Source organism: Muscardinus avellanarius (assembly GCF_963383645.1).
Source record: "Muscardinus avellanarius genome assembly, chromosome: 1".
Taxonomy (NCBI): Eukaryota; Metazoa; Chordata; class Mammalia; order Rodentia; family Gliridae; genus Muscardinus; species Muscardinus avellanarius.
The window spans coordinates 179,191,654-179,204,405 of record NC_137786.1 but is presented as its reverse complement, the minus strand read 5'-3'; the positions used below and the strand labels follow the sequence as shown (position 1 = coordinate 179,204,405).

General features: G+C 39.9%; 1 protein-coding gene across 4 annotated transcripts in view; it reads left to right on the top strand.

Annotated features, from left to right (window-relative positions):
* Positions 1–12,752, top strand: part of NUP98 (nucleoporin 98 and 96 precursor) — a gene marked incomplete at both ends in the record, with an annotated part of 114,117 nt that overhangs the window by 22,263 nt on the left and 79,102 nt on the right. For 2 of the 4 annotated variants that reach the window (XM_080699205.1, XM_080699204.1), the window contains 2 exons: positions 2,249–2,341; positions 12,285–12,425. In XM_080699205.1, coding sequence (XP_080555331.1) covers positions 2,249–2,341; positions 12,285–12,425 — 234 coding nt within the window. The remainder of the gene's footprint in view (positions 1–2,248; positions 2,342–12,284; positions 12,426–12,752) is intronic. The other 2 variants (XM_080699206.1, XM_080699207.1) reach the window with 1 other exon arrangement.

Sequence of the window (12,752 nt, the reverse complement as noted above, 5' to 3'; positions counted from 1 at the left end):
GGTGGCATACGTTTGTAATCCCAGCATTTGGGAGGTTGAGACAGAAGAATCGCAGTTTGCAGACCGTCTCAGCTACTACTTAGTGAGGCCCTTTGCATCTCAGTGAGACCCTGTTTCAAAATAAATAAAAAATAGGGCTGGGGGTGTAGCCTGGAGGTATAATGTTTCTGGGTTTCATCCCCAGTACTACAAAAATAAATAAATAGGGCTGGGGGTTTAACTTTGAGGTAGAATTGCCCTAGGTTTAATACCCAGTACCAAAAAAATAAATAGAAATTGGCATGACAAAGTATAGTATTCTTAGTTATACTATATCTGTTCTAAAATATTCTCTTTATTGATTTTGTTTTCTTTTTGTGTGTGTGTGATACTGGGGTTCCTGGAAACCCTTCTACCTCCAGGCTACACTACCAGACCTATTTTATATTTTTTATTTGGAAACAGGGTCTCATAAGTCAGCGCGGCTGGCTTCGAACCTGCACGATCCTCCTGTCTCTGCCTCCCAAGCGCGGGAATTACAAGTGTGTGCCACCACGCTCGGCCCATTTTGTTTTCTTTTGAACTTATTCATGAACAATTTTGTTCTAGTTTTTTATTTTATTTTATTTTATTTTTTGTTTCTTTTTTTGGTGGTTCTCAGGATTGAGCCCAGGGGCATTCTACTTCAGAGTTATACCCCCAGCCCTATCATTATCATCATCATCATTATTATTTCTTCTCCACCATCATCATCATCATTATTATTTCTTCTCCACCATCATCATCATCATGTGTGTGTGTTTCAGTGTATGATACTGGAGATTGAACCTAGAGGCATTTTACCTCCAGCTAAACTTTCTACTATTTATTTATTTATTTAGTGGTTCTGGGTATATAACCCGGGGCATTCTTCCTCTGAGCTATGCTCCCAGCCCTATTTTTAATTCTTTATTTTGAAGCAGGGTCTCACTGAGTTGCAAAGGGCCTCACTAAGTAGCTGAGGCTGTCTGCGAACCGTGATCCTCTTGTCTCAGCCTCTCAAATGCTGGGTTTACAAGTGTGCGCCACCATTCTCAGCCCTATTTTTTAAATTTATTTTTATTTTTATTTTTTTGCGTATTTAGGGATGGAACCCAGGGGCATTTGACCTCCAAGCTACACCCCCTGCCCTATTTTTTATTCTTTATTTTGAAGCCAGTTCTCACTGAGTTGCAGAGGGCCTCACTAAGTAGCTGTGGCTGTCTGCTAACCTTGATCCTCTGGGTCTCAGCCTCCTGAATGCTGGGATTACAAGTGTGTGCCACCATGCCCGGCTTCCTAGTTTTTGTTTTCATTTTGAAACAGGATTTCATTATGTTGATGAATTTCACTACTTGCTGAGGCTTCTGTCAAAACTGAGATCCTCTTGTCTCAGCCTCCCAAGTACTGGGATTACAGGCATGTTTCACCATGTCTGTTCTGCCTCATTATTTTGAAACAAGGTCTCAGTTATAGAGGGCCTCATTAAGTAGATGAGGCTGGGATGGGCCTCACTAAGTATCCATGATCCTGGTATCCTCCTGTCTCATTCTCTCAAGTACTGGGGTTACAAGCATGCGCCATCATGCTTGGCTCCATGACAGTTTTTTTAAAATGATTTTTAACTGTTTTATGAATAGAGCTTTCTAGCTTGGTTGATTTTTTTTGTTTTTGTTTTTTCCTCCTCATGAGAGAGTAATGATATTTTCATTAGTTTGTTGATATTTGGCTCCAAAAGGAATATTCAAACTTTGGATATATCTGAACAACAAAAATATTAGCAATTTAATATAGGTGTCATTGTTTGATACTTTTTTTTTTGGTGGTACTGGGGTGTAACCCAGAGGCTTCCTACCTCTGAGCTATACTCCAGACCTATTTTATACTTTATTTGGAAACACGGTCTCACTAAGTTGCTGAGAGCCTCACTAAGTAGCTGAGGCTGGCTTCGAACCTGTGTGATCCTCCTGTCTCAGCCTCCCCAGTGCGGGGATTACAAGCGTACACCACCATGCCCGGGTTGAATTGACATTTTAAGGCTGAAACATAATTAAGTAAATATGAAAATTTGTTTGCAGATGTCAAAATTTCTAAAAAGTCATTAACCTATTATTTTAGAATTCCTAAATATTAATAACACTAATAACTGAAAGGATGTAAAAGTTAAAGTCTGACTGCTTTGTGTTGAACTCCCTTATAGAGACAAGAGTTGTGTTAAAAGTACGATCTACTCATTCTTTTGTCTTCTTAGGTTTTGGCACAAACACCAGTGGGAATAATATTTTCGGAAGTAAACCAGCACCTGGAACTCTGGGAACTGGGCTTGGTGGAGGATTTGGAACAGGTAAGGAATTACAGTTACTTGGTTTCTCTGACTTTTAGAACTTAAGAGCTCTGTTTGATTGTATACCTGGAATTAATAGGCCTAAATTTTTATTTTTAAGATATATATATTTGACTAGGTCCTCTAATATTAGCACGTTTATCTGAGAAATAAGTTCTGTAAAATGTAGAATTCTTTATAGGAAAATTGCCTTTTCAGCAAAATATTTTGTCATCTTCTAATCCTGGTTTGTCTGGAATTTTCGGTATATAATGTGGAAATTGTTATTATGAAAACACAATTAACTTTTTGTTCCAAGTCTGTATTTTCTTTTCTATTCTTTTCACTATTACAGAGACCTGAGTTGTTACCCTTTTCCCCTGTTCTACTATCAGTAATTATTTTTCAGTGCATTTGAAGGTTTATCCTTTCTACCTGTCTGCTGTTTTAAAAAATTGGAGGGGTTGTGGTTATAAAATGGACAAGTGTTTCAGCATGTGTACTTAAGGTTTTTAAAGCATATAGTTTTTCATTTGGTCTAACCGTAAGTGTGATCTTTTAGTTGCAAACCATTTACTTTCACAGTCTCTGCTTCTGTTTTGTTATCTGTTTTTGCTTCTGTGATTTGATCATTCACCATTTAAATTCATTTAAAAAAAAATTTAGCCGGGAGTGGTGGCGCACGCTTGTAAATCCCTGCACTTGGGAGGTGGAGACAGGAGAATTGCACTGGTTCGAAGCCAGCCTTGCTGGTTTAAGAGACCCTGTTTCCAAAACAATATACAAAATAGGTCTGGGAGTGTAGCCTGGAGGTAGAAGGGTTTCCAGGAACCCCAGTACCACCAAAAAAATTTTGTTATTTACTTTTTTGTGTGGTGCTAGGACTCAAACCTAGGACCTCACAGTCACAGGTGTTAGGTATGTGTTGTACGAGAGATACATCCCCGACCAAATGTGTGATTTTTTTCATCGGGGTGCATTAGTTTATTGTAATATTGTTATAGTGGGCTGCAACTAGATTTAAGTCAGTGAACTAGAATTAAAAATCTGCACACACAGTAAGGTTACTATCCTTTCATGAACTTGTTATATTATGTATTATATGTTTTGGGTCTCTGTATGTCATATCATGTGCTGTGTGTAGTAAAAAAAATTACTTGAAAGCTACTGCCTTACATAATATATTATGACTTATTCTTTTTTTGTTTGCCATATTATTAACTTTTTCTTTTCTTGAGTACGTAGAGATCTATCTCATATTAAAAGTGACTTCTTAGAGCCAGGCATGGTAGTACACATCTTTATACCAGTACTTGGGAGGCTGAGAAAGGAGGATCACAAGTTCGAGGCACAGCTGAGGAAGATGCTATTTCAAACTAAAAATAAAAGGCCTGGGGGGTGTTAGCGTAGTGGTGGAGTGCACCTGGGTTCAATCCCCATTAACCCTTCCCACACAAAATAACTGCTTAGTATTGGTTTGTGTATATATGCACATGCATAATTTATACATGCTATACACATTCCATAATTTATTTAACTTTTTCCCTATTGATGGACTTTTGAGTTATTTGGTATCAGTAAAACCCCTAGTGAAAATCTTTGCTATGTAATTTTATATATATGTTACTATAAAATTCATGAGTTAAATTGCTGTATTTTGAGTTTTGGTTGATTTTGCTAGACTTTCCTTCCAAAAAAAATCAGTTTGCATTATTGTTCACACTGTATACAAGTGTCTATTTTCTCATACTTTTTCCATATTTCAGGGCCTTTTTTCCCCCCTGAGATGAGGTGTCACTGTAATACCTTGGCTGGTCTCAAACTCCTAGGCTGAAGGGATCCTTCTGCATTCAGCTTTCTGAGTAGCTAGGACTACGGGTGTGCCCACTTTTTCATCTTGGACTTCTGATTTCTTTTTTTTTTTTTTGCACGGTTCTAGAGATGGAACCCAGGAGCATTCTATCTCCACACTACATCCCCCAGCCCTTTTTTTATTCTTTATTTTTGAAACAGGGTCTCACTAATTTGCAAAAGGCCTCTCTAAGTAGCTGAGGTTGTCTGAGAACCACGATCCTCTTGTCTCAGCCTCCCAAATGCTGGGATTACATGTGTGTGCCACCACACCTGGTTTATTTTGGGCTTTTCATCCTTGCATATTTGATGGTGAAAATTGGGATATTTCAGTTTGTACTTCACTGATTACTGGTAAAGGCAGGTATCTTTATCTTTATGTAAGCTTTTATACTTACAGTCTTTGATCATTATTCTTTCCTTTTTTTTTTTTTTTAAGTACTGTGGATGGAACCCAGGGGCATTCTACCTTCAAGCTTCAGTCCCAGCCTTATTTTTTATTCTTTATTTTGAAACAGGGTCTTAACTGAGTTGCAAAGAGCCTCACTAAGTAGCTGAGGCTGTCCGCCAACTGCAATCCTCCTGTCTCAGCTTCCCAAGTACTGGGATTACAAGCATGTGCCACCATGCTAGCATAGCACTTTTTTTTTTTATTTCTTGCTGGTCTGGGGATGGAACCCAGGGGCATTTGACCTCCAAGCTACAGCCCCTGCCCCATTTTTTATTTATTTTTTGAAACAGGGTCTCACTAAGTTATGAAGGGCCTCACTAAGTAACTGAGGTTTTCTGCAAACCGTGATCCTCCAGTCTCAGCCTCCTGAATACTGGGATTACAAGCAAGCGCCACCATGCCCAGCTTGATCACTTTTGCTTGATCACTTTTGCTTGATCTTTTTTTTTAAGGTTCTTTATGAAGCCAGTTGTGTAAGTTGGGCGTGGTGGCGGACGCTTGTAATCCCAGCATTCAGGAGGCTGAGACCCAGAGGATCGCGGTTCGCAGACGACTCAGCCACTTAGTGAGGCCCTCTGCAACTCAGTGAGACCTGGTTTCAAAATAAAGAATAAAAAATAGGGCAGGGGGTGTAGCTCGGAGGTCAAATGCCCCTGGGTTCCATCCCCAGACTTGCAAAAAAAAAAAATGAAGCCAGTTGTGGTGGCATACTTGTAATCCCATTGTAATCCCAGTACTTGGGAGGCTGAGTCAGGAGGATTGCAGGTTTGAAGTCAGCCTCAGCAATTTAACAAGGCTCTTAAGCAACCTAGAGAGATCCTGTTTGCAAATAAAAAATAAATAGGTCTGGGGGTATAGCCTGGAGATAGAAGGCCCTTGAGTTCCATCCCAAGTACCCCCCCCACACACACACACACACGTGCACGTGCGCGCAAACACACACAAAAGGTGCTTTCTGTATTTATGATTTTCTTTTTTTTTCCCTCTGAGATGGTGGTGTTGACCACATTGCCCAAGTTGGTCTCTACCTTGTGGTTTCAGTTAGTCCTCTTACCTCAGGCTCCCAAGTAGCTGGGATCATAGGCGTACGCAACCATGCCCATTTGAGCTTTTTAACTTAGCCAGATTCTACTATGCAAATTTGACAAAAAAAATATTAAAGGTTTTTTTGTGGTAGTCGAGATTAAACCCAGAGTCATTCTTCTACCTCTGAGTTACACCGTTAACCTTATTTTATTTTATTTATTTTTTATTTCTGCAGTATTGCAGATGGCATCCAAGCTACACTCCAGTCCTATTTTCAACTCTTTATTTTGAAACAGGGTTTTACTGAGTTGCCAAGGGCCTCACTAAGTAGCTGAGACTATCTGTGAACCTTGAGCATCTGTCTCAGCCTCCCAAGTGCTGGGATTACAAGTGTGTGTCACCACGCCTGTTATTTTTTATTTTGTATCAGGGTCTCACTAAGTTGCAAAATGCCTCACTAAGTTGCTAAGGCTGGCTGTAAACCTGTGATCCTTCTGTCTTAGCCTCCCAAGTGAATTACAGGCCTGTGCCCACCACACTTTTTTTTTTTTTTTTGTACTGGGGGTGGAACCCAGGGGCTTTCTACCTCCGGGCTATACTCCCAGACCTATTTTTTATGTTTTATTTGGAAACAGGGTCTCACTAAGTTGCTGAGAGCCTCACTAAGTAGCTGAGGCTGGCTTCAAACCTGTGTGATCCCCCTGTCTCAGCCTCCCAAGTAAGGGGATTACAGACATGCGCCACCACACCCAGCTTTTTTTTTTTTTTTTGGCATAATATAATCCCAGTACATAAGTAGAATGCATCAATGTTTTCTTCTAACCTATAAGAAAAACTGGCTTTGGTATGGGTAAATTAAAAATGGCTCTTTCATGGGCCTGAGCACAATGCAACTCTTGGTTTCTTAGAGAAAGACATTCTCCTGCACTTAGCGATGGGTTATGTCTCGATAAACCCACCATTAATGGAAAGTGTCAAAAGTCAAACATGTGTAACTTACTGAACATCATAGCTTAGCCTCACCTATGTTAGTCACATTCAGAACACTTACATGAGTATCTTACCACATCATTAGCTCTGGAAAAGATCAAAACTCTAAATTTGAAGTACTGTTTCTACTGAATGACTATTGCTTTTTTTTTTTTTTTTTTTTTTGTGGGTTTGGGGATAGAACCCAGGGGCATTTGACCTCCAAGCTATACCCCCTGCCCTGTTTTTTATTCATTATTATTATTATTATTATTAATTATTATTATATGTTTTGATGGTACTGAGATTCTTGGAAACCCTTCTACCTCCAGGCTACAGTCCCAGACCTATTTTACATTTTTATTTGGAAACAGGGTCTCTTAATCCATCACGGCTGGCTTCGAACCAGTGCGATCCTCCTGTCTCCGCCTCCCAAGCGCTGGATTATAAGCGTGCGCCACCAAGCTCAACTTTATTCTTTATTTTGAAACCGGTGTCACTGAGTTGCAGAGGGCCTAAGTAGCTGAGACTAACCGCGAACTGTGATCCTCCGGTCTCAGCCTCCCCAATGCTAGGATTACAAGCGTGTGTCACCATGCCCGGCGAACCATCTTTATTTCACCTGTGCCCTTTTATTCATCATTTAATTTTGTTTATAGACAAGTTTTCTTCATGTACAAGTTTAATTTTTTCTTCTTTTTTTGGGGGGGTGGTACTGGGGTTCCTGGAAACCCTTCTACCTCCGAGCTATACTCCCAGACACCTATTTTTTATATTTGTATTTGGAAACAGGGCCCCTCCCCCTCCCTCCCTCCCTCCCTCCCTCTCTCTCTCTCTCTCTCTCTCTCTCTCTCTCTCTCTCTCTCTCTTTTTTGGTTGTACTGGGGTTTCTGGAAGCCCTTTTACTTCCGGGCTACACTCCCAGACCTATTTATATATATATGTATATATATTTTTTATTGGAAACAGGATCTCTTAAGCTAGCGCGTCTGGCTTTGAACCTGAGCAATCCTCCTGTCTCCACCTCCCAAGCGCTGGGATTACAAGCATGTGCCACCACGCCCAGCAGGAAACAGGGTCTCTTAAGCCAGCAAGATTGGCTTCAAACCTGCGTGATCCTCCTGTGTCTGCCTCTCAAGTGTGGGGATTACGTGGGCCACCATGCCCAGCCAAGTTTTTTTTATGTGATTATAGTTGTTTTTTTTTTTTTTTTTTTTTTTTTTTTGTGGTACTGGGGGTGGAACCCAGAGGCTTTTTACCTCCAGGCTATACTACCAGACCTATTTTATATTTATTTGGAAACAGGGTCTCACTAAGTTGCTGAGAGCCATACTAAGTTGCTGAGGCTGGCTCCGAACCTGTGCGATCCTTGTGTCTTAGCCTCCCATGAATGGGGATTACAAGCATGCGACACCACGTCTGACTACAGTTATTCTTTTTTAAGTTTGTTTTCTTGCATGATTAGCAGTGTCTTTTTTAGTTAGTACAAAACTATAAAATGTTCCATACCTTTTTACTGAGACTCTTTTCTCCTATTCTTTTGATTCATTGTAATCAACTTTCCATAAACAGTTCTCCCTCACAGACAACAAATCACATATTTGTTATATATTTCTCATGTATGGCTTGTCCTTAGAAACTATAAGGTAAAGAAAAACTAATTGGTAAAGAATTTTATACCCCAGCCTTAGCAACAATAGATTGTATAGAGAAATGAGTTATGAGAGTTTCTAGGCACACATTGTTAGAATTCCTTGTAAAGCAGATTTTTAGCTTTGAGGAACATGTCCTGAGATTTGCATTTAAACAAGTCATTATCTTTGCATTTCATGATATTATAAGTAAACTAGCATTGTAGCTTTGGACTGTATTTTTGGGAGACATTCTTTAAGTTGGTGTTTGCAGCTTCTTGTTTTGAATAATGGAAATTCAAACTCATACTTCAACAGAAGTAAACTTTCCTTTAACATGGGCTTTTAGGTACTTCTTAAGTTCTTGGCTACACAGATATTAAATGTGCTGATATATAAGGGGTGTGTCCGTGTGTGTGTGTGTGTGTGTGTGTGTGCGCGCGCGTGCATGCGTGTGCGCGCGCGCAACTAGGGAGTGAACCAAGGGGCATTCTATTTCCAAGTTACACCCTGAGCCCTGTTTGTTTGTTTTATTTATTTTGAAACAGAATCTTGTTAGATTATTTAGTCTTGCCACATTGCTTGAGGCTGTCCTAGAACCTGGGACCCTACTGTCTCGGTTTCCCAACTACTGAGTTTACTGTTGTGCACCGCCATGCTGATGTCCCCAGAAGGTTTTTTTCTTTCTTTCTTCAGTATTGGGGATGGAACCCAGGAGCATTCTTCTCCAAGCTACACCCCCAGCCCTTTTTTTTTTTTTTGGTGGTACTGGGGTTCCTGGAAGCCCTTCTACCTCTGGGCTACACTCCCAGACCTATTTTTACATTTTTATTTGGAAACAGGATCTCCTAAGCCAGTGCGTGCGGCTGGCTTCGAACCTGCGCGATCCTCCTGTCTCTGCCTCCCAAGCGCGGGGATTACAAGCGTGCGCCACCACGCCCGGCCCCCAGCCCTTTTTTTATTCTTTATTTTGAAACAGGGTCTCACTAAGTTTTGGAGTACCTCACTAGGTAGCTGTGGCTGGCTGTATACTGAAATTACAAGAGTGCGCTACCATGCCCGGCTCCCCAGAAAGCTTTTTGTATGTTTACGTTTAGGTGACCAATCTTAAGAGGTTTAATATTGAATCATGGCATAATTTTTTATCTCCTTGTGTTCAGGCTAAGGAATACTCATTAAGTCATGAGTATTGATTTCTTATTTCACATTTAATGTTATTATCATTAGCAATGTCAGTCAGATGATAGCATTTTCTTGGGAGTTGTTATAACAAAGTTTTAGTTCTTAATGTTTTTCATGAAGTAATACGTTTAAGGGTATGTCTAATAAAGTTGATTTTTTTTTTTTTTTTTTTTGGTTGTACTGGGGATGGAACCCAGTGGAATTCTCTTTCTAAGCTATATATCCCCAGCCCTATTTTTTATTTTAAAACAGTGTCTTACTGAGTTGCAAAGGGCCTTACTAAGTAGCTGAGGCTGACCATGATCCTCATGTCTCAGCCTCCCAAATGCTGTCATTACAAGTGTGTGCCACTATGCCCAGTTATAAAGTTGATTCTTTAGACCATATGTAGCTGGACATGGTGGTGTACGCATATAATCTCAGTACTTGGGAGGTTGAGACGGGAGGATCCCAGTGTTGTAGCCAGGCTCAGCAACTTAATGAATTCCTCTGTAACCTAGTGAAAAATGAAAAGTAAAATAAGGCTGGGGTGTAGCTCAGAGGTAGAATGCTTCTGGGTTCAATCCCCAACACCATTAAAAAAAAAAAAAGGAAGCTGGGTATGGTGGCACATCCTTTTAATCCCAGTTATAATCCCAGCATTCCAGAGGCTTGAGACAGGAGGATCGCAGTTCAAGGACAACCTCAGCTATTTAGTGAGGTCCTTTGCAACTCAGTGAGACCCTGTTCCAAAATAAAGAAAAATAAGGGTGGGAGTGTAGCTCGGATGTAGAATGCCTCTGGGTTCCATCCCCAGTATTGCAAAAAAAAAAAAAAAAAAGTAAAGGAAAGCTACACAAAGTGGTGCATGTCTGTAATTCCAGATACTTGAGAAACTGAGGCAGGAGAATCACAAATTCTAGGCCAATGAGCTGACCTTGTCTCAATTAAAAAGGGGTGGGGATATGTCTCAGTGCTTGCCTAGCAAATATGAAGCCCTGGGTTTAAGCCCTAGTACTGTACGAATTTTAAGAAAAGAGAGAGAGAGATAGAAAACTTTTTTTTTATCTAAAGCTAATATGAGCCATACATGGTGACTCAGGCTTTTTATCCCAGTACTTTTGGGAGGCTGAAATAGGAGGGTTAAGCAGGTTCAAAACCAGCCTCAGCTACTTAGTGAGGCTCCCAGCAACTTAGTGGGACCCTGTTTCAAATAAAAGAATATAAAATAGGTCGGGGGTGTAGCCCAGAAATAGAAGGCCCCTGGGTTCCATCCCTAGTACCACGAAAAAAAGAAAAAAAAAGCTTATATGATAGATAAATTCTAATATTTGTTATATCTCAAAAACAATATAACTTTTCACTTTTTTTCTTGAATGTTTTTAGAATGTCTAAGACCACTGTTACCATTTTGTTCCCCCAGTATGTCTTATGACAAAAATTCTAAGTATAGCACACTTTTTTTTTTTGTGGGTCTGGGGCTGGAACCCAGAGGCATTTGACCTCCGAGCTACACCCCCTTTCCAATTTTTTATTCTTTATTTTGAAACAGGGTATCACTGAGTTGTGAAGGGCCTCACTAAGCAGATGAGGCTGTCCACGAACCACGATCCTCCTGTCTCAGCCTCCCGAATGCTGGGATTACAAGCGTGCACCACCACACCCGGCTAGTATAGCACACTTTCTTGTATTGACAGATTGCAATAGCATTTTTAAATTCTATATAACACCACACTTAGAGTGTCTCTCAGTTGGGTGTGGTGGGGCAGACCTTTAATCCGAGTACTTAGGAGACTGAGATTTAGGAGGCTGAGTACTTAAAGGAGGTTTGAATACAGCCTCAGCAATGTAGTGAGACTCTGAGCAACCTATCAAGACCATGTTTTAAAATGTAAAAAAGTTTAAAAGGGGCTGAGGGGTTTTAGTTTGGAGATAGAATGCCCCTAGGTTCAATCTCCAGTACCAAAATAAAGTAATAAAGTGTCACTCAATTTATGGAAGTAAGTCCTTTATTAAGCATAAAATGCCATTCATGCATAAAATAAAAGGTTCTGTAAAACATGGTTTTCCCTTGCCTTTTTTTTTTTTTTTTTTTTAATAAACTGAGGATTGAGCCCAGGGCCATTCTACCACTGATTTTTTTTAATTGGGTATTGGGAAATACCCAATCAGAACAGGATTTTTTTTTTTTTTTACTTTTGGTGGTACTTGGGTTCCTGGAAGCCCTTCTACCTTAGGGCTACACTCTCAGACCTATTTTATATTTTTTAATTTGGAAACAGGGTCTCTTAAGCCAGCAAGGCTGGCTTCGAGCCTGCACGGTCCTCTGTCTCCACCTCCCAAGCACGGGGATTACAAGCGTGCCACCACGCCTGGCAGGAGATTTAATTTTTAAGAATCTTATTATAGAGTGGCGGTTTAAGTCCTGGCTATATTGTTAAGTCTGATTTCTACCATTTACAGTATTTGTGATGTTGAGCTAATTACTAAATCCTCAGTTTTTTAATCTGTAAAATGGAAATAATACTTCAGGTATATTTGTTAACATTTAATTATTGTGTTTAGTATGTATCAAACATCTCTGCTTTCTATATGTCTATTCATTATAATCTTAGAATAAATACCTAAGCTATTATAATCTCATAATTGAGGAAATTGAAGTCCAGAGATCAACTTTTTTTTATATCCAATGGCATATATATTGTACCAAGCACAATATCTAATATGTAACTGGTTAGTATTTACCATATTAGCTCTTTTATTAAAATGTAACTGGTCATTGTGAAGTGTCCAAATGTATTATATTTTTCTGACCTCTGCACAACATTCAAAGGATCTTCTGTGGCGCTTTTTTTCTTTCCTCTTGTCTCCGTAGCTCTTGGTGCTGGACAGGCATCTTTGTTTGGGAACAACCAACCTAAGATCGGAGGGCCTCTTGGTACAGGAGCCTTTGGGGCCCCTGGATTTAATACTACGACAGCCACTTTGGGTTTTGGCGCCCCCCAGGCCCCAGTAGGTAAGTGTCAGTCACTTTAGAAGGCTTTATTCAGTTTATTTCTTGCTAATCTGCAACTTGCTTACTTGATTTTTCACTTCACCCCTGTCCCATCCTTACTAAAGCAGTATATACATGCATGTCCTTAAACAATCATGTACTACAGAACGGCTCTTGGCTTTCCTTCCTTCCCCATATGGAGGCCTAGTCCTTCACATAAACTGCTTATATTAACAATTTTTTAATTCATCTGCTATGTAATTAATTTCATATTGTTAAACAATGTGCTTTATATGTTTTTAAATCAAAGTATATTTAACTTGTTATGGTAGATTAGTACTTAGCTCA